This window comes from Vigna unguiculata, chromosome 10, assembly GCF_037176805.1.
Source record: "Vigna unguiculata cultivar grain cowpea cultivar isolate G323 ecotype 2 chromosome 10, ASM3717680v1, whole genome shotgun sequence".
NCBI lineage: Eukaryota > Viridiplantae > Streptophyta > Magnoliopsida > Fabales > Fabaceae > Vigna > Vigna unguiculata.
The window spans coordinates 50,771,139-50,794,176 of record NC_140801.1 but is presented as its reverse complement, the minus strand read 5'-3'; the positions used below and the strand labels follow the sequence as shown (position 1 = coordinate 50,794,176).

Here is a 23,038-nt window from a genome sequence, read left to right as displayed (position 1 = left end):
TCTTTGTAGAACCAAACAAGGTGCCAGGTTAATCTGATGATTCATAGAAACCTGTTAAAAAGCTAGAGATTATTACTGCTTTCTGCTTCTATTTACTTTGCATGATGAAGTTTAGCAGAGGACACAGAAGTAACGTTGTTGACATGATGATATGTTCATTGAAAATTGAGTCATTTGGAGCTAAGTGGGGGCTGTGGCAGATCATAATAGAAAACAAAGCAGACCAAGTTCCACCTGACACGTCAGTCTTGTGTTCAAGAATGTTCTGTCTAGGATAATCACAGAACAGCAATGTTCTGTCTAGTGCTCAAAAAGTTTCATGTAGTACTGTAATTTTAATATGGAATCTACTTAGAAACTTTGTTTGATATTTTTTAATCACTAGTTATAGTTCAAAACGAATTTGACTTAAATATAAAAGAAACAAGAGCTTAGTTGTCATGTGTGGCTACCAGAAAGATCTAAAGGTTCACAGAAAAGAAAATCACAAATAGATGAGACCATTCAACCACTTTGCATTCCTAAGGCATAATCATAATCATTCTACGGTTCTTGGTCCCTCTTTATACGATACTATCCACCCATCTATTTTTGTTTTAGTGTCATGGATGTATTTACTTACAGCTTGTTACCATCTTTTTTATAGTGAATGGGTATATTCAATGCTGATGTGCCATAAAGGGAATAAAGGGCTAAAATAAGTTTTGATTAAGTTTGACATATAAGGCAGGGAGGGACCATAGACTAGGTCAATGAAATGAAAGTATATTAGTAATTTTTATACCCGTGATTTGCTCTTGTATTTTAAGAATGCATAGGAGTGACTATTTTATGCACAAGCTTCAGGTTTATAAACACTAGAGATGTTCATGACTGTTTCAACTTCCAACCACCAAAGGTTTTTCCTGTGTGATTGACCTAAAATTATAATGAATGTCAGAAGCTGCATTTGTGCATAGCACTAAAAGTAGACCAGTATATTTTATATTTCACCAATGATTAGTTTTTAAGCTGGTTTGGAGAAGTAGAACTCAATTATTGGTGTCCTTATTTTTGTTTTCGCTTTAAATAACCGCAACTGGTTTCAACCTAGCTTAATCAATTTGAGTACAGACAAGATTAGTTGAACACCTGAATCAAATTTTGATATTTTGCAGAGCATCAATTTGAGTACAGACAGCATTGTCCTATTTTCTCTTCAGCTGCACCAATTGTGAAATGTGAAATTTTGATTTCAGTTATGAACATAATTTTGCTATTTCAAACAATCAAGTGGAATAGAAAACAAGGTAACTGGTATTAGTGAAGCAAAATTCTTGACCAAATTATGTTCAAATTTCTAACAAACAGATTGAAAGTTCTGTACTGGACAAAACTACAATTGAACATCTAATTTTTTCAGCTTATATTTTTCTGTCCTTATTTCTGATGTCTCCTTCAATTCTCATCCAACCAAACACACAACATTTTCTTCATCCCAATCCTTCAGTGAGGGTAGAGAAGCAGCTCTCAGACCTTGCAAGCACAGAACCATGGATTTCTGTGATAGTCTTGGTTGGACTATTCGGTGTGGACCTTACTCTAGGAGAATCCAAACTCCTCCTAAGAATTTGTCTCATAGCAGATATCAAATGCACTGTTGGATTTGGAGGAGGCCCTGATGCCTTGAACTTTTTGCAGAAGTTCATGTGCTTTGCCATTGCTTCTTCTGTGCAAACAAGCCTCTCAGACCTTACAATTTCATCCTTAACAGCCTCAGCACACAATCCACAAACCCATTTTCCATGGTACCTCTCCCTGATTCTTTCTATATAGGCTGGGGTGCACTCTTCTGTTAGTCCACAACAGTCACACACAGCAAATTCAACTTCACTTTGTGCAACTAGTATGCTAGCTGCTGATTGAGATTCTGGTGCCGATATCACCACAGGGTCAATGATCATCGGTGCAGACATTGCCAACCACCCTGTCAACAAACAATCAACACCAAATAGGTTAATATAAAATCATTTTGATAATATTTGACACATGATAAAAGATATTCTTCAAAGAGCCATAAATACAATACAAACTGTTTTCACATTTCACAAGACCAATAAATAAACCTTAGGTTTTTTGTTCAACAAATACCGAAGAGCTTTCAGCCAAATGAAGAAATCAAGAAGAGAAGAGAAAAAAAAATCCAACCAAACCAAACTCTTTTCCCCTTTAAGCTTATGACAGAGTTTATTATTGTGCTGAATGTAAAAATATCAAGGAAAATTATAGAACAAAACAAGTGAAACTGAACAGAAGAAACGCGATGAAATTGTAGAAGCAAACAAATCGAAAAAACAATTTGACGACGATTATTACCAGCAGAAGCAGATCAAAATGAATGAAATCAATTGTTTGTTTATCTTTTCTGTAGTTCTGCTTGCTGGGTAGGTATTCTTCTCCTCCTCTTCTTATCTCTCTTTCTCCCACTCACCTTCCTCAATTTTTTCTTCAGGGAGCAATAACTCAGACATGAAAACCATTTCAGAGAAAACTTAAAACCCCTTTTGCTTTCTTCTACCTCCTTCAAGAAATTAAAGAAAAGTTTTTTTTTTTCAAAAGAAAAAAGATAGCTTTGAAGAAACCCAAATCTTTTGTGAGGAAACAAAGGGATTATATTTGGCTTCTCCACGGGATCTGCACTCCTAAACTATATATGAATAGTGGGTAAGTTGGGAGAGAGATAAAGAGAAAGGCACTTTGTAGAGAGAGAAAGAAAAGAGGTGAGAGAAAAAAACATCAATGATTGAGGCTTTAACGTTGTGGACTATGGTTTAATCCACGTCGACAATTTTTTTATAGAATGTGTGAATGTTTGGCTATTGATGATTGGATTGCCAGCTAAGCATTATGATATCGTGACTCGCTTCTTACCCAATTTGTGTTACTCTCTATTTTCACAAAACCAAATTATTCACGCACAAAGCGTGATTAATATTAAACAAATATTTTCCATATCCATTCATTTTCTTTAAATTGGTCGTCGATTGATATTTTATGTAAATATTACAGTAATAATATTTGGAATTTATGAATACAATTGAAATAATATCCTGTTAAAGGAAACAATCAATTTTCATGACAGAATGCAACTCATTAATCTCCTTAAAAATATTTACTTATTATATATCAAAGGAGTTTAGATCGTTAATTTGGGAAAAAACTTAACTACTAATTTATTATAAATCTCAATCAATCAATAATTTTCGTATAATTCATTTTTTAAATGTATATAAAAATGTAGCAAATTTCTTTGTTAAGAACTAAATAAAAGTTTGTCTATTTTTTGTTTTAGTCTGAAAAGGAAATTTTTTAAAACAAGCAACCGAGATTAAAGGTAAACCAATGGTTGTAATATTTGTTTAATTGGCAATTTGGTTTAAAACATTTATAAAATGTTTGCAAAATGGGTTAAAATGAAAGATTAAACGAAATAAAATCAAGTTAAAAATTTATTAAAAAAAATGGTAAAGCTTCAAGCCAAATCCAAATGAAAGTAATTATACGATTTATATTTAAAGAATATATCAATCTTAATTTGAAGAAAAATTAATAGAAAAGAGAAAAAAAAGCCAAAGAGAATGATTTTTTTTTTTCCCGAAGGCATGTTTTTCTCATGGGTGAAATGTTCTTCAATCAAATCGTTGCTGACTTTGGTGTGAATTCATCATATTTGGACAAACTCAAAAGGTTCCGTGGCAATTCAAGGAATATTAATAATTTATCTTTAAGAAACTGTTTTAATACGAATCCATGTAAAAAATAATGAATAAATAAAAGATAAATTTAGTTACATAATATTATTGAATCGATTATAATTATTTAAGGATTAAATAATAAAATTAAAAAATTTTGGTACGTCATAATATTTTTTCCTAATTTGTGAAGCAACACCTAAGTGACACGTGAAATGTAAATGATGTTATGAAGGTACAGCTTGCACGATTACCACAAAAAGTAGCTTCTTAATTTGAATTACAGCTTGTATTATATGTACCATTACCTGCCGACTCGTACTGATTAGGTCAACACACCATATATTAAATCTATAATATTAACAATTTCATTATATAAATATACAAATTCCATATATATGTATTAATTTATGAATAAAAATAAATGGGTAATAATCTACATTGAAATGTGAGTAAAATATTCTAGTCCAATTAAATAAAGGCACATGGAAAAGAAAAGAAATAGTTTAATTGTCGTGTTTTGATGTTTTTTATTTGTGAAGTCAATTTTGCATTGGTGGGTAGATGTGAGCGCGCATACCTTGGAGATCACCAAAACAAATCCTCATTGGATGAAATAATATGAATTCTTTTTCGTTATTTTATGACCTTTTTACGAGATAATAATAGCAATTGATGCGATTATTTTTTTTTCTCGTTATGTTAGAAGTGGATTTTAGGTGAGGTAAGGTGGTCCGTTTAATAGCGGATGAAACAAAATGTTCAAAAAAAGTTAGTTAGGATATGTTCTAAATTGGCTTTGATACCATTTTAAAAGTAAGTTTTAAGCCTAATTCAATCCTACACAAAACTGGCTTGTAAGGTGAGGTTTGTACCTCACCTATATATTATAAAATTGTCTTATCTCTAGTAAATGTGGGACTTCCAACACATCTTCGTAAGTTCATCAATTTATGTTTCTCATGTTTACAATTTGCACAATAATTAAAACATATAATGTTGTAAATTTATTTGAGAAGAATTTGAGATAAAATTGAATGATGGAATGAGTTGGCGTGTCTTGATAATGTTGGAGAAGATTGAATGAAATGAAAATGGTGAAAGGAGAGAATAAGGGAACTTATAATTCACTTTGCTTTAGCAAAATACAAGGTACAATAATGTTATGGAGAGGAGAAAAAGAATTTAAATTTGATGAAGTAAAAAGGAGAACCAAAAAAGGGGAAGGGGATGGGGAATTATTCTTGTGGCTCATTATGTCAAGGTTCTCCATATATAGCGTATCTAGTGAGGTATTCGGATTCCAAAGCGTGACAACTATAAAGTCCAAGAACATATCCATGCACACTCATGTGGAACAAAACCCTAAGTAATGTTCACTTTTTGTAATCCCAAAAGAGTTTGGTTTGTTTTCTTTAGATGATTGTGGTAATAACGGGGTATGAAAGTGGGGTCAATATTGGAGAGGTGAAATTTCGATGCCTTTAATAATTGGTTGGGTTGGGTTTGTTTGCAAATGCAGTGCCTCCTACGCAACCACTTGTTTCATCGACCCCACTTGCGTTTCTCATTATTAAAGATATCCAACCCTAACAAAAACAAACAAAACATTTGTGGTGTGAGTGAAAAAATGTGTATGTTGAAGCAAATGTGTATGTGATGAGAAAAAAAATAGGAAGAAACCGGAGAGAAAGAAATGGAGAAATGTATATTATTGGTGATTAATTATGAAAAAAAAATGGTGACCCGAAGAAGGTCACACCAAAGTGAAATTGTAGCATGTTCTCCCTCTCATACAAAATTGATATTCAAGAAAGATTATTCTTTTTGAAAATTAAACAACAAAATCAGATAAAGAACATGAAGTTATGATGGAAATTCGAGTGTACGGTTTGGCTTGTAAGGTGAGATTTGCATCCATTTATGAATCTTTTTTATCTCTAGTCGATGTGAGACTTTTAACGCACTTCCTCACATCGAGATATATACATCTCGTGCGTAGGACTAGACATTAATAAGTGGTCTGATAGTGACCCGATAACAGATGGAATGAACGTATGTCCAACAAACACAAATCTTGTTATGATAGGCTTGAAACAATGACTCTGATACCATGTTAAAAAATGAACTTTAAGTCTAATTAAACCTCACAAAACCAGCTTGTAAGGTGAGTTTTGCACCCACTTATATATTATGAAATTATCTTATCTGGGACTTACAAAAATGTCAATCTCCTTATGTATGAATTAGACTCATATCTCATTAATATTGTATTATATGTCAATGCCGAAAACAACAATAAATGAGTGGACCAAAGTGTGGCATGGTAATGAAAAGAAGAGGTGGTGTTGTGTGAGATATAAATGGTATTACACTCTCACACCTCTTATGACAATGACTTGCGTTTGGACACTATGACACCCTATTTGCCCCTACTCCCACACTATGTTCCTATTTAGGGACAAACCCATCTTTCTATTCTGGAGCTCTCGTTTTCACTACAGTGTTTCGCCAAATATAATTCCCAATCTCCTCAAAATTGCATTCAATTTTTGGTGTGCCAACTTCTAACATTGTTCGCAACTTCACATGCTCAGGGCAACATCTCATATCATACCCTTGTAGGGCATGTGAACCCATTCGTCCTTGTTCTTTGCATCATTTTCAATGCTCACACATCTTAGATTCATACACATTTACGTTTGCTAAGAATTATAGATATGAGTTGAGTGTGTGAATGAGCAAAGTAGGTTATTTATATGAATATATTGGGTTACTTGTGTAAGCATATAGGGTTGGTTTTGGTCAACCGAAACCAAATTTGGTTTTGGGTTTGAACAGAGAAATATATTATGCAGTTAATTAATGGTGAAATTAACGAATGGGAACTAATTTAATATTGGTAACATCATGCCTTACGCTACACACTTATCACGAGTATGCTTAGTTGATTGATCGCATCAAAATGAAAGTGATTAAACCAAAAGTAACCATTATTTTATTCTTTTGCCATTTATCAACAACACTATATTATGAAGATTGTAAAAAAAGTTTTTGGTCAATCATTTTTATAATAATGATGTGTTGATATAATAGTAATAATAATAAATAATAAAAGAAAAGGTAGTGTAAGTGATAGGAAGGAACAATGGTGTTACGTCACAGAAGATAAGAGATGAAAGAGAATCGGTTCTTTTCGCTATCAAACTCGTAACTATATAAATAGTCTTTTTCTTTATCAAATTATTAAAATTGTAAAAATAATGAAAAGTAATACATGAGGGCAGACAAAAATATAATATTAATTATTTTCTCGTATATATAATTGGTATCAATTTAATTCGTATCAAATCTTACTTTACACTTAGATCTACCCACTTTTCTTATATACAATGTGTATATATCAAAATCGAATATAACTATTATATATTATATTGTAAAATGAAAGCTAATAATCAAGTGCTTATTTATAATAAAATGTTTTTATTTACTACACCTTATTAAGAAAGTTTATAAATTAACGTTAGTATAAAATGGAATACTTAAATTCTTTGATATTCTTTATTATGAAATTTCTTACTAATTAGAGCTTGATAATCTTCTACTACCACAAACATTTTTTAGTCTTTAATGTTACTCTACATTACAAGAAACCTTTAAAATTTGGAGAAGACTTTTCTATTTCACTTCTCGGAAAAAATAATGTTTTATCTTTTTATGAGAATAACCCCTTTATATATTAGTGTATTATACATTAGGAATTAAAATATAGGTGGTAATATAAATTAGTTGAGTGAAACCACTTTAAAAGTAATTTATCAAACAAATAACGAGTTCGAAATTGTGATTAAATATTTGCTATCTAATTGATATAGCATGTAACTCAATTTGTTTGAATGGATATCATAATTTATTGATTCTATTTTAAATTAGAATACAGAAAAAAAAATTAAATTTTGCATTATTCTCGTCAATCTCATTAGAAAGTATATTCCGTATTATCACAAATATATATATATATATATATATATATATATATATATATATATATATATATATATATATATATATATATATATATATATATATATAACTCAATAAATTACCACTTTTTGTATTTGGTTTTCTATCACTTTCAATTTACTTATAAAATGAAATTAATATTTGTTATAGAAATGATGTTTTTTTTTTCTTTTACATATTGTCAATAAGTAAAATAATCTTCATATTACAATTAAGTTATTTTATACAGAACTTAATTTAATTATCTTCGGAGTATTTATAATATATATATTCCCATATTACCATCCAATAATAAATGATGATATTAGATTATTGAAGTTTGAGTAATTAATTGTTTTAAAAGTCATATTTAAAGTGATATATAATTCATTTACAGTGTATAAAAATATAATTTTTATTTTCATGAAAATATAAATATATATTAGTGATTGATTGATGAGACAGTAAGATGGTATGGTCCAGAAAGCTTGTTGTGGAAGCTATGTTTGGGTTGCGTTACACAAAGTGACAAACTCATTCTTTAAGCAATGCAACTCTCTATTTTCTTTCTTCTTTCCACTTTTGAGTTCCTTTTTTTTTTCCTATGTGGCCAAAAAAGTTAAAAATAAAAAGAGCCTAAACCCTAAATATAAAATATCACCATATCCAACAATAATTTATGAAATTCGAATATTTGTGTTTATGTTTGATTAAATAATTCATCAAAAGACAAAAAAAAAAAAAACGGTTCAATTTCATTTTATATATAAACTAAAAAATCATCTATATAATTGCATGAAAAAGAAGAGTACACTTAAAAGTTAACGGATTTTTAAGACATTATTGTACTTTTATCTTTCATGTATCATAATGGCATCATTTTAGTATCTTGTGTTTTAATTATGTTAATTGAGTTGTTTAATATAAGAATTGTGGGAGTTTGTATAATTGTCATATCCAAAGCTTCCGGTGGATAGATTTTAATTTATGATTAAAACTTATTATATTATCTAAATACTTAAATTATTATCTTACATATGCTATCTAAATCCTTAAATTATTATTATTTAGGTAGAGTTTTTTTGAATAAATGGATTTAAGAGAGTGTATGATTGAATTTGAGAAAAATATGAATAGATATGAGTAGATAAATTTGTATATTTATTTAAAAGTGAAAATAAGTGTATACATGTTTAAATCTTATTTGTTATATAAAAAAAATACATCTTTTAACAAAAATATACTCATTACATTACTTTAATGTTATTTTGTCTTAAAATTTTGAAGAAAAAAAAAGTTGAAAATAACTTATTTTAACAAGTTAATTGGAATAACTTATTAAAATAAATTTGGGCATAAACTTTCTTTGAAAATATAAGAAGATATATTAATAAAAATAAAATACTTTTTAAAATTGTAACTACTCATATTTACTCTTCTAAAAAAACAATTATTTTTATTTACCTTTTAATAAAATATTTTATATAAAGTTCATGACGGTTTGGTGTGAGAGGGTGAGAGACGAAGAGGAAGAGAGTGAAAGATGAGTGAAAGAAGAATCAACTACAAAAGAAATGAGAAATGAGTGGCTCACTCATATTTATTTTTTAAAGTGCAAGCGGGTCACGGGCTGACCCGTTTTGGTCCGTGGATCGGCTCGTTGGGTTGGTGGATTTGACAGATGGTGTAGGTTAGCAAGTTGTGTTTTCTATCCTGACCCGATTTGTTTTGTGGGCCACAGGACCAATAAAAATTTCAATGCAATTAAAGAAAACCATCTACACAACAAAACACCATAATCACTTATTTAGACAAAACATCTATAAATCTTATGTGTGAAACTAAACATTAATGGGTGGTCCGATAGCGGGTGAAACTATATGCTCAAGAAACAAAAGTTTTGCTAGGATAGACTTCTTAAACAATGATTCAACCCCCCATAAAATCAACTTGTAAAATAAAATTTACACCTACTTATATACCTTATATATATTATGAAATCATCTTATTTCTAGTTGACATGAGACTTCCAACAATGTCATGTATTTTTTTTTTCTGAATCTTTTCTTAATCTAGTATAAAACATGTTAAGTAAAAGAATATTTTTGTATTAAAGTATAATGACGGAGCTTTATCGACTCTGAACTAAAAAAATATGTACAACTTATTTTAACATCTCAAGATATTTTGTGAAAATCCATCCCTTGTAGTATACATTTGTTGGCTTAAGAGAGAAGTATAAGAAGAAAAGAGAATGGAGTCTAAAATTATTTTAATGATAATATCTATATAAATTATTTGATGTAATTAATAATTGCTAAATGGGACATATGTAGTGGATTATTTTTGTATTGATTGTGATGAAGAAGAAATGAATCACATGCAAGATGTTAACAATTGTGACAGTACGAGTGAAAGCTACTCTTTTCTTCATGTCTGTCACAAACTAATCTCCATTGGACGAAACCATATAAGAACAATTTCTTGATTTCGTTTTTTTTTTTTTATTTTCTCTTTCCAAAATTTGAAAGCATTAAATAGACGGTACCATTATTACTTAATGCTCTACATCTATATTAATATATCGTACGTACTTATTTTTCTTTTCTTTTAAATACATGATAACTTCGCATTAATTACGAAATAGTTTAGTATGTGTACACACCAAAAACTACGTAGTTGAGACATTGTTTTCTAAATGTAAAATCAGTTTAAGAATCCGATGTTAACATGTTCTACTTCCTATGAATTTCTGCATATGTAAAAAAAATACTTAAATAAACTCATTTTCATTCTAAGTGTCAAATTAAACTTATTTATTATTTAATTTAAAAATTAGAGGGGTTAAATTCTCAATACGAGACAACTTCTACTTGTTTTAGAATTCAGTTCACCAAAAACTGAATTTGACACTGGAGTGAATACGTTAAAAAATTATATTTTTAGGGAGTGGAATCCTTAAAAATTCAATTTTTGAAGAACCAAATTTTGACGTAATTCTTTCAATTTTTTTTAAATGGAGAAAAAAGAGGAAAATAAATTGTGGTCGTATTATTTATTAACGTTAAAAATTTGATTATCCCGAAATAAAAAATCTCATGAACAATAAAGGGGTATAATTTGATAATTAAAATAAGGATGGGATTATTGGAGTGATTTTTTTTATATGAGTATATATTTCGAGAAGAATTTGGAATTGATATCCACAAAATTTTTTCCATGGTTTTAATGACAACTCTAAATCAATATTTTCACCATTGCACTTCTACTTCGTTTTTACTTTTTCATCATTGATTATAATTTTTTTCAGCATGCTTTTTTATGATCTCTCTCAATCATGATTAATTACTTGTTAAAAGTTAATCATGCTTTCTTAATCTTCATGTCAAAACTTGGATACAGAAAATTTTGTCGCAATTTGGCTCAAAGTGGACCTTTTCTCAGTGTGTTTAATCAAACGAATTCAATTTAGTTAGAAAATTCTTTAAAGTTTTGACGTGCGAACGTGACACGTTTAATTAATGCCACAAACTTTGCTTTGATTTGATAACCACACCTTTGTAGCTCTAATTTGTGCCATTCGAAAGCATGAACATGGTTCATTCAGATATGAATGGTTTTAGATATTTGGACTTCAAATAAATTATATTGGAAAATGATTGTTTATATTCTGAAGATTTTAGTCATTTCATTACTTTTGAAAACGAATACTTTATATCAAAATTATAGTTAAAAATGTCAAATATTCAGGATTTATTTTATATTTAATTTGGTTTCAATTATTGAAATTTATGATGAATATGATTCCTATCACTCAAATTTAGATATTAAATCATTTGGATTTTCTAAATTTGAAAAAAAAAACTATTCTCTAAATATTTAATTTAAAAGGCTAAAGTAATTTTTTTTAAAATAGTTTGTTAAATTTATTTTCTTTTTTGCAAATTTCCGTATTTTAATTTGAGAATTTAAAACAATTTTTATCAAATTTAGAAACTACAAATAGATTTATCTCTATTTCAGGAATGAAAAAAATAATTGAAGTTCAATTGTATAACAAAACTTAGAAATTTATGATTTTGATGAAGTGTATCAATATCTAGTAAATATTTGACGTTTATTACTTATATACTGTAAAAGTGTATTTGTTTCAACACATAAGAATGCTTTTTTGATGGATGGTATTATTAGAAGTACTATGATAAAAAATATCTTTTTGGAAAAAAAAAAACGTATAGTTTACATTTAGTATTTCTAGGGATTTTTTTTTTCTTAAAAGGACTAAAAAAACTACAAACAGTTATAGAGAAAATGTGATAGTAGTATGAGTATCATGTTGAGGATATGTTAAATTTGGTTTGATTTCTTTTAATAAAGATATATTTTGATAAGTATAAAATCTTGAGAAAATATAAAAAATAGTTACTGAATCAAAATTTCCCATTATATATATATATATATATATATATATATATATATATATATATATATATATATATATATATATATAAAATTTTATTTATTTTCTATTTGTGTCAAATTTAACGATTTGACATTTTTTTAGTTTTCTCCAAAGGAAAAGCTTCTACAACTACATATTTATTTGCAGTTTTTAAATAAATGACTGGTACAATTTTCCTTATTTATTGTTTAAATAAATGACTGGTGCAATTTCAGAAGAACTAAATCAATAGTTCCGTAGTTTCTGACATGAAATTGCAACTAATTTATGAGGTCCACTCGGTCAAATATTGCAAAGTGTGAACTGCATCTGCAGCCATTACGAAGCTCATTATAGCATTACTTTGTTGAGTTGCATGCATCATTTTGTCGTTTTACCAAGCAATGAATGGGGTTGCCTAAACGCCCATTCCAGTTTCAATGTACAAAAGTGAATGTGCTTTGTTTGGGGTCAGGTTTTGAGAATCTTTGGCAAGTAATATGTCGAAATCTTTCAAGACACTTTGTTGGAAATAAACTTTCAAGACTGAATGACATGCACTTGTTCACTCACCTGGTCCAACTCCCACTTTTGTTACTCACTCCAACCATTCCCACCAAACTGATAATGATTATGGGGAAACCAGCATGTTTAACAATTCAAAGTAATTGAATGTATGATACAGAGTACACCAAACATTCAATTCATAAAGACACTTCTTCATTCAAATTACCACGAATTATTTTAACCTTTATTGGACAGTGCCACGTTATTATATTTACATATAACTTGGATCTGGGGAAGCATTTACAATTATTTTTCCCCGGCCAGCATCGAAGTTAAGGTATCCAGTGATGAGTTGGTTCCAGTTGATCATCAGAGTGAGAATCAGTATATTAGGCTGTTGTAATCACCTTCGTTTGGGTTCCTTATTGCAGCATAGCACAAAAACTGCAGCTCCTATGAGACTCGTTCCGAAATCAATGGGACAAAAAACACCCAATGACACGCAATATGGTACAAACATAAATCTGACTGTAACTGTCTTTAACTATAATAACACCACATCTTGTGTATCATGGGCCTCAGTATCTTCCTGCTCAAGTTCTTTTATTAGTTTTTCAATCTGCCTTCTATAAACTGGCATGAAGTGATCACTGATCATTCTCTGGGAGAGTCTAAGTTTACTATACAGAGACCTGGAAGTTAGAAAAATCCCAATCTTAGTCTCATCTAGCTCGCTACTGTCTGAACTTGCATAGGTTGGGCTATCATCATTTTCATTATCCGAGTCAGAATGGAGTGTAACAATGTGCATTATCTTTCCTGGAGGGAAAAATCTGTAGACTTCTTTCGTTTCTGGTACTGAACTCTGGGCTTCCTCTACTTCGTGGGTTGCTTCCTCTTCCCTTATCTCTTTTACAACATCAGTCTCCTCAACTTCAGGACCGTCGTACAGCTCATTCTCCAGTTGATGCCACAACTCCACTTCACTCATCTGATCATCATATCTGTCATGGTCCATCAGGTTCTGACGGTCACCATGATCAACGTCCACATCAGTATCAGAACTACTTTCATTGGCACATTCTATCTCAGAAGACCACTCTTCTATAGATGAAGATACAGGAAGGTTCATGTTCTTTGCATTAATCGCCTTCTTGGGAGAACGAAGAAGTGATTCGGAACAGTCAATGTTGGTAGAGGAAGATGTAGGAGAACTTTCTCCGTCTCTGGAGTTTGAATAAGCACTCAAGGCTCTGCGACGGGGTCCCATGCATGACCAAGAGGACAAACTAAGGTTTGGACGTGCCCATGCTGCCATACTCTTGGCTCTCTTCATCACAACCTGTAGTTTTTCAAATGTTAGATATGGAATAGAAGCAGCAGCACTAGCGCTTCTTGCATGATCAGATTGAACACGTCAACCCCCAACCATAGATTGAAGAGAACTAACAAGTAGAAACTCGTCGTGGTTAGGCTTATGATTCAAAGCATAAAAATTGTGTGTACTCTTCTGACAACAGGATTGCAACACCAATAGATCTTATTCAACACAAGAAAGACAACCAAATAAAAAGACCGTTTCCTTTTAATTTCCAACAATGTATAGTTTATCCCACCTTGCTTTCAGAGACAATACATAGTTGCATGATAAACGAAAATTGAAAACAGAAGGTAAAAGTACCTGGGTACCATTAGAAACTGGCTGCAAAATGGCTCCAGCCCCAGCAACTTTTGCTCTAGCAGTGGCAATCGATGGGAGGCGAGAACCCAATGCTGAAGCAGAACGATAGACAGTACTTAGTATTCTTGTTTGTTCAATTTGATTTCTCAAGTCATTTATCCATGCTGATGCTGTCACCTGAAAATGGGAAAATTAATTTTAATACCCAAATGATGTAGAATGGAAAAATGAAATTTATGAACTGCAAACATTCATCATGCAACATTGTAGCAAGTCCATCGAATTATCGAAGTTCCATTAAGGCAACCAAACCAAATCAGGAGGATTATCAATTTCAGTGAAGGAATTAAATTTCATGCGGAGTAACAGGACAGCCAATGCAAAACAATTTAGAATCTGTATAACTTCTTGTGGGACTGGGATATTTATAACACTGCTTTCTATAATATCCCACAATTTTTTTGATACGCAGTTTTGAGAGAACATAAAATAGTTCATAACCATAAATGAGAGTTAAACCCACCAAATGACGTCCTACACTTTCCCAGGGCCATGCATGTCTTATCAACACCTGAACTACAAGTCCTAATTACTTAAATTATATGATCACCCACAGATATGATCAAATATTGGTCAATAAATCAGGACAACAACATTTTCCAACACAAGATGTTAATGATCACAACCTCAGAACGCAAGTCATCTACAGAAGCAGCTGAGAATGTAGGCACCAAATCAGCTCCATTTATAATAGAAGTGATAAAACTATCACCCGACTCTGCCAACTCCCATGTCATACAAGCAGCTGCAAGGGTAACAAGATGTCAGGTTCAAGAGACTTGCTGTGTAAACCAATATTAGTTCCAAAGTGCTCTAGGATACTACCCTTTCGCTTTGCAAATAAATTGAAGAATCATATTTACACAGAACGTGATACACTGACCTGGAGCAAATGTAACACATGTAGCGACAGACAGTTCCTTTATCTCCCTCAACACATAAGTTAGAATTGCTGCAGTACCTCCACCCAAAGAGTGCCCAACAATCTACATAATAAGAATTTTAAAACTTATACAGTAAACAATAGAAACATCTACTAACTATTTAAAGCTACCTGAATGATTTCATGATCTAATCAAAACTTTTGTTGTAAATTCAAGATTAGTGAAGATAAGGAAGAAAAACCATGAATGTGATGAGTACAATCTGCTAGCCATGCATGTTTGATCACACTACTAACTAAATAATATATTGAAAATTTAAATGATATTATGGTCTAATAGGGAAGCATGTTAGAAGGATTATTTAGTCAAATAGCAAGGAATGTTACAAAAAAAAAAAAAATTAATATCTTTACCTTGACTTTATAATCAGGGTAGTGACCAAGTGCTTCAAGGAGACAAGGAGTTGCAAGCTTTGAAATCCATCGAGCAGCAGCAACCATTCCACAGTGGGCATAACCTAAAACCAAATCTCTAACGCCCCCCTGGTGAACTACAGTGTGATGGAATGGTACCACACTTCCCGTAACAGCTGTTAGAGTATCTTTGATACTATGTGTGCCACGAATCAACAGCAAAAGGCATCTCATGTCATGATCAACAATTATTGTAAAAGCTGGTTTTAAAATCTGCATGACAAATGAACAGCAGGTTTAAACTTACGTTGTCTTTACCAAATGAATACAGATCACTGAAATGGTAGCAAGTATTACTTATTCATCAGATTCAATTGTGCCAAGCGCCTCACCCCATCAAAAAAAAAATTCAAAAAATGTTCCAAAATGAAACAAAAAGAAAAAAAAAAATCTATTATCAAATTTTTATCCCATTCCACATTTGACTAGCCTAAAACAACACCCTCTGTTGATGCAGCCTGCCATCCTTTCTCAAAAGAAAATGTATAAAATAACTATCAACAGCATAGTCAACACAGGGTACAGATACTGAACTGCTATAAAGTTTTCTGAAAATTCAAACAAGACTTACTCCTGCTTTGGCTTCCCGAAGGAGAACATTTTCTTCAGTGTAGCCAGTCTCGTCTAAAAACAAGGGAAAGGGCTTCTTTGAAAAATGCCAGCACAGGGTCAACAACTTCAAGAGATACTTAAGTTCAGCAGTAATCTCAGGTCCTTTCAGCTGTACACTATCCTTACCACAAAATTCACTGTCAACTTGATAGTTCCCCTGCAAGATATAATTAAGAAACTAAATCAAAGGATCAAACTTAAATAAAATAAAATAAAAAAGAAGGAAGCACCAAAACCAGAAACTACATTTTTCATGTTAAACACAGATAATGTTCTGAGTATCAACAGTCTAGTATCTAGGGGTCCATTTGGATTAGACAGTAAAACAATTGACTTTACAAATGATTTTTCCCAGATATTATACTGTATAGCAACTTTTGAATCATAGTTGTTGGGATACATTCAGAAAACTACAGGATCCAACCAGTCAATTTATTTTTGAGGTTTGGTGACCTTGTTTGAAAAACTAGTAGGTCTTAGTTCTTACTCAAAATCGATTTTCTTGGCCACAAAATCTACTCCTTCCTGGGTACATCCACAGAATTCATTCCTAATATGAATCAATTCAGAATATCTTAGCCGAACAACAGAGATACTGTAAGCATTTATTTTATACCAACCAGATTGATTTTAAAGGGCCAAAAACTAAAAATAAGCATCACATTTATGTCCAAATTTAAGGATTGGAATACAAAAATGCGTGATTATTACACACAAACTACAGCTTAACATGAAGAAATTAAAGTGGCCCAAACCATTATTACACAGAAACTTTTCTTCTACTTATGTAGAGCTGAGATGAAGAAATTCAGTAGTTCAGGACTTCTGTTTGGAAATCATATTATCATGTCTTCCAAGGATTGTCTATAAAGTAGAAGAGGTCACGTGAACGGTCTTCTGAGGATTCATTTTGCAGAAAATAGTCTGACCACTAAGCTACCTTAGCCATATTACTCGCGTAGTAAGTATAAACAGAAATTATATGAAAATGATAAAACCCAAGAATGATCTAATTTGTCAACTTCTGTTTGGAAATCATTATCATGTCTTCCAAGGATTGTCATATAAAGTAGAAGAGGTCACGTGAACGGTCTTCTGAGGATTCATTTTGCAGAAAATAGTCTGACCACTAAGCTACCTTAGCCATATTACTCGCATAGTAAGTATAAACAGAAGTTATATGAAAAGGATAAAACCCAAGAATGATCTAATTTGTCAACTTAAAAGGGGCAATGATTCACAAGAAACAGGAGTTCAAATATTGCAAGTCATGATACCAATCCCCTGCTGTGACGTTGAGAAGGTTCAAAATGTAAAATAAAACAAAACTTATAAAGTGTAAGGAACACTTCAGAGATAATATAAATTATAACAGCTATCCAAATGTAGGATTACTTCCTTAGAGACCATAATTTTTTGTATTGAGATGGGAGGCATTAACTATTCAATCATCAATAATGTTATTTATACATGAAAAAGTTCAACTAACTCACGTAACTTTCTTGAACACTGCCATTTTCTTTCCCTTTATCTCTCTTCACCTTTCATTCATCAATTTCAGTGATGTGCAATCCATTAAGTGAAATGTGTCTGTCGCATGTTATGTGCATGTTGCGACTACCATTTCTGATCAATTATAGTTTCACCTAAACAATATGCAACTGGCATTCATACTATATAATACATTCCACTTACTACTTAAATGCATCCAATGTTACATATAGATAAAGAAAACGCCACAATTTTCTTGTTTTTTCAGCTGCTTCAAATCAGGACACCAACAAAGAATCAAAATGTACGCATTGCCATTACCTGCCTCTTGAGCAGAAAGCTGATACCAAACGCCAAATCCCCAATTGGCCATTTCCCAAGCGTCTCCGAATACGTGAACCTGAGAGTCTCAGACAACGTTGAAATTGTCTCTAACCAGGTTCCAGGGGCTTGGATTAACGGATGAGAAATACGAGCACTGCCTAATGGCGTATCAGTCGTTTCACTTCCATTTTCTTCAGCATCTTCATCTATTGCATCCTGAGTCTGCAATTTCCGGTTCAATGTGTAATACAGAAGGGCAGCTGCACCTGCTGCAGTAGCCATGGTTGCAGTTGCCATGATTTTACTATCCCTATAACAACACAAAGCCCAAAGGGAGAAAAAAATCATTACAACCGGATTCACAACAACAGAAAACTGTGATAAAATTTCCCGATATAAGGTAACTTCAAATCCTTTATTTTCTATTCTATGTGATCAAAAGTTATTTTACAGGATCATCGTCAACCATGCAACGAAAATTAGATAAAATAACAAAGTAAAATTAAATTCGACAATTTAAGCTGGAAATTGAAATAACGATTCGTTCGATTGATAAAAACAAAATAAGAAAATCATGATCAAATGAATTAGCTAAAGAAAACAAAAATCGGAGCAACCTGAAAAACATGAAGACACACCGAAACCCAAAACCCTAAAACTCCCAAATCAAGAAAAAAAATGATAAAAATAGAGAAAAGTCCACTACAGGAATGAACGAACCTGAATAACGTGATTTTGGAAGAATTTGAAGGGGGAAATAGTTTGGTTACGAAGGAACCATAGATTGTACCGAATCCTCTTAGTTCTTACGATGTGTGTTTTTATTCTGTTAGGTAATAATAACAATAATTAATAACTTAATAACAATAATGATATAATGTTTTAATAATAATATAAGGATCGTAATAATAAAATAATAATACAAGCGCAGTTTTCTTTGAACCTGGACGAAGCAACCAGAAAGTAAGAATAGTTTTAATTTTAATTTATTATATATTTTTTCTAACTATGTGTTTAACGGACACGTGGCGCGTAAGGATGGAATGAAAACAGACCACGTCAATGTAGTGTCAGATGATAAGTTACAACCTGAATCAGAACCATTGTTATTACTAATTAGTATCTAATTAGTAGCTAATTATAATAATTAGTGCCAATTACGATATTATTAGGACCTGTTCTATCATCACGAATTAGTTGTTAAAACTGTTCTGTTCGAAATATTGTTTCAAATTTCAAACTCTTGTTTCAGCCAAATTTTGTATACTCTGTTCCTCTTCGTGTCCGTTTTATTTTGTATAAATTAGAATATTGAAGAATAAATTTCAAAATTTATATCAAACGAATACTTTTTTTTATTATTATTGTAACCTCAAGTTTATTATCATTATAGTTCACGTTTGGAGTTTATTATAAGTGCATTTTAGAGGGTTAAAAAAGTGCATATTTAAATTATTTTTAATCTCAAGTTTTAAGTAATAAAAGACTATTAAATGTATTACAACAAAATATTTTGAATATAATGATTTATTTAATTATTATTTTTAAAAACTTCATATCCAAATATTGATTTTGTAATAAAGAAAAAGTTATTTAAAAGAAATAACTTCTCATTTCCCATGGAAACAAAAAATAATGTAATAAACGTTTAAATACATTTTACTTTCATAATCATTTAAGGTATTTGAGAATAAAATTAACCTTCAAAATGAATAATGTTTAAAATAGATAATTAATTTTATCATATTGTATATTGTTTTTGTTATTGAACTTTAGAAATACGTAAATTTATTTTTTTACATAAAATTTTTGTTAAGATTATATAAATGAATAATTTATATATTTTTAAAATTAAAAGACTAAATTAGTTCAAAATTTAAAAATTAGACTAATTTTGTATGAAATTCATCAAAAAATAAAAGATAAAAAATATATTTAATCTTTATGAACCTTAAAAAACATAAATTTCAATTAAAGTATACTACTTATTATAGAAAATTTAACTTTTTAAAATAATTTAAGTTAAATTTAAGATGTTATGGATGTTTTTTACTACCACTTTTATTTTGACTTAAAGAAATCTATAATTTAGTCATTTATTTTAATAAATTTGAATAAACACGTAATTAAGTAATTTGGTCAATCCTATCTCTAAATATTAAATATGTGCTTCAATAATCGTTATCTTTCTCTAAAAATAAAATACTTGTAATAATTTTTTCTTTACGATACAATACTTGTAATAACAACTACAGATGAGTTTTTATTTTTATTTTAGGAGAACGTTAGGACATCGGTTAAAATATAAATAATGATTATTAATTTTATTATTTTTATAATAAAAATTGGAATAGTTTATTATATTAATTGAAATAATATAATTTTATATGACATATTTTATAAAAATATATTTATTTTTTGAAATTTTTAAATAACATTCTTCTAATACAAAATAAGTATTTTAAATGTTTTAAGATTTTTACTAAAACATAAAAAAAAACTCTCTAATGCTTGAAAATGTAAATTAAAGTCCAGTATTTCACTTAAAAATTTAAATAATTACAATTTTTATATTATTAATTTTATGTATTTATAATTAATAATTTCAAATATTAAAATATTGTATATTTCTTAATTCATGGAACTTTGTTAAATCAAAAGAAATGTTACAAAAAATTATGGAAAATTCAGAAAGAATCTCAAATTCATATTTTAATTATTTTTCTAAACCTTTTATCATTTAACTCTATTTGTTGTTAGTTTTTATGTTAATTTAAATTTTTGATTTTTAATTATATTTAAATTTTTAACATTAAAATAGAATATTTTATTATTAAATTATTTTTAAAATTTTTATTAGTAAACATTAAATAAAATTAAATAACACTTAAGTATATTTTTATGACAAATAAAATAAAATAATGAATATTATTCTTAATCAATGTTTTATTCATTAAGAAGATCCTTATTTTTATTTTTTTAATTAATAAATATTACTGGAATCGGTTATTATTATTGTTATTACATATTCAATTACTTATTACTTCAGTAAATCCGGTCAATTAATTAATTGACACAAATTCGTTCCGGTTTAACTATTATAATATCCAATTGGAAAAAAATCATTGTCCTAAATATTTAAAGAGAAAAAAAAAAGCTTTTTTATTTTCATAATACCGTAATAAGGTCGACGCTGATATTCGTGATACTACTTTTGGGTGAAGCAATCATTTAAGAGACTCTAACGGTAAACATAAACTAACTTCATAAATGTTTAAAAATTTAATTAATTTATTAATATATTAATTTTTTCGTAAAATGTTATTCTATAAAACAACTATATAATATAATAATTTAATCAAATCTCAAATATTAACTAAATTAATTACATTTTAAAAATTATTAAATAAAAAAGTAATTACAATTTATTTATGTTTAAGAGAAGGAATGAGTATTTCAATAGATTATTTCCCTTATTCATTTTTAAGGATATTGTTTCCTTAAATATTAACATCATTTGTATTTTTTCTCTATTTAATTTTCAGTTAGTTAATTTGCATGTATACATAAGAAATTTTATGAATATTTCTGTTAAGAAAAGTCCCTTTAAGAATTATTCCCTCTTGCCCTCGCTCATAACGTTCTTTCTCGGGCACGTATTCTCCCTCTTCTCTTCAAATTCTATTTCTATTCGATCCTTTTTTTTATTTCACAATATTTATACTTGTAAAAGAATCTTGCTTTCTTTTTCTTCTTTTGGTGTTTGTTTCGGATATGAACGTTGTGTGGGTGATATTGGTGAAAGATTGGATTTTGGTCTCTTCTTTTAAAAAATCAATCGGAATTAGGAGGGACCCATTAATTGATCGTGCAGAAAGACTGTGTTTTTTGGTTCATTATTGATCGGAGGTTATTGGGTTGCAATCGTTTTATGGAAACATGGATTGTACAGTGTTGCTGGCAATGTCCTATGGCGCTTTCAGTAATTAGCATAGTCTTTCTGTTTTCGTTATGAAAGATTATGTGTTCAATTTGATATTTGGAGTCTGATGGTTTGGTCTCGCAATTGTGGCGAGCGTGTAATGGTGCTGCTGTTTGATGTTTGGAAATGCCTAATTGATCGAATCCATGGATTTGGAAAATGATTGAATGAAAAAGTGTATCGTGTACACTTTTCTATATAAGTCCCTTTGCGTAGAGCCTGTGTGTGCCCCGTTGAAGGATGTACATTGAGACAGGGAGTTTTTTTTCCCAATTGTCTCAATGCATGACACCAAAGAAGCGAGACTTGGAATACAAGTTATTTTCATATTTTTTCAACACTCAATTCACTATAACAGTTGCTAATTGGATATGTAAGACTACTTTTGATGGCTTGCCTTTCTGTTTTGCTCTCTTCTAATGGGCATGGATTGAATCTTTAAATATCCATTCATATCTGAACCAAATCATCCATATCTCTTTAATTGGATAAAATTTGTTTGGATTTTTTTAATTGGTTTTAGAATCAGTTTGGCTTTAAATTTGGTTTTATATTGCAAAAATTGGTTTGAAACTGAAAGCTGATTTGATGAAATCAAGCTGGAGATGGCCTAGACGAAGCCAAAGTAGTGATACTTTAACTGAAGTTAAGTTAAAGATGTCCTAGCTGAAGTTTACTGAAAGATGATTTTATCGAGATTATCTGAAAGATATCTTGATCGATACTACTAACTGAGACATGATTGACGGAAAGATGCTTGGGTTGAAGTCATCCAAAGATTCTTCAGCTAGGGTTAAACTAAAACTTCTTCAGTTGAGCCAACAATATTGTGATTAAGGTTGTGGCAACA

At 30.1% G+C, this 23,038-nt stretch overlaps 2 protein-coding genes across 3 annotated transcripts; both read right to left on the bottom strand.

The window, feature by feature from the left end:
• Positions 1-1,273: 1,273 nt before the first annotated feature.
• Positions 1,274-2,663, bottom strand: LOC114167236 (uncharacterized). The gene is made up of 2 exons (XM_028052258.2): positions 2,356-2,663; positions 1,274-1,966 (listed from the first exon to the last, which is right to left on the bottom strand). Exon 2 carries the CDS (start codon positions 1,953-1,955, stop codon positions 1,473-1,475), a length of 483 nt encoding a protein of 160 aa, XP_027908059.1. The 5' UTR covers positions 1,956-1,966; positions 2,356-2,663; the 3' UTR covers positions 1,274-1,472.
• A 10,209-nt stretch (positions 2,664-12,872) lies between these two features.
• LOC114166979 (Alpha/Beta hydrolase fold-containing protein) lies at positions 12,873-19,080 on the bottom strand. 2 transcript variants are annotated; one of them, XM_028051867.2, is made up of 8 exons: positions 18,927-19,080; positions 18,204-18,516; positions 16,351-16,548; positions 15,720-15,992; positions 15,306-15,408; positions 15,049-15,167; positions 14,363-14,539; positions 12,873-14,023 (listed from the first exon to the last, which is right to left on the bottom strand). In XM_028051867.2, the coding sequence occupies exons 2-8, from the start codon at positions 18,501-18,503 to the stop codon at positions 13,226-13,228; spliced, it is 1,968 nt and encodes a 655-aa protein (XP_027907668.2). In that variant the 5' UTR covers positions 18,504-18,516; positions 18,927-19,080; the 3' UTR covers positions 12,873-13,225. The 2 variants fall into 2 exon arrangements, with proteins under 2 accessions (XP_027907668.2, XP_027907669.2); XM_028051868.2 differs by having other exon boundaries at positions 18,208-18,516.
• Positions 19,081-23,038: the final 3,958 nt, after the last annotated feature.

What these genes read in the sequence shown, in the direction of transcription:
- LOC114167236 (XM_028052258.2), bottom strand. Translation starts at nt 1,955, where the DNA reads ATGTCTGCACCGATGATCATTGACCCTGTGGTGATATCGGCACCAGAA.
- LOC114166979 (XM_028051867.2), bottom strand. Translation starts at nt 18,503, where the DNA reads ATGGCAACTGCAACCATGGCTACTGCAGCAGGTGCAGCTGCCCTTCTG. An exon ending in ACCCTGATTATAAAGTCAAG is followed by an intron (nt 15,409 to 15,719) that starts GTAAAGATATTA and finishes CTTATTATGTAG; the next exon opens with ATTGTTGGGCACTCTTTGGG. An exon ending in CAGTTTCTAATGGTACCCAG is followed by an intron (nt 14,024 to 14,362) that starts GTACTTTTACCT and finishes GAAAAACTACAG; the next exon opens with GTTGTGATGAAGAGAGCCAA.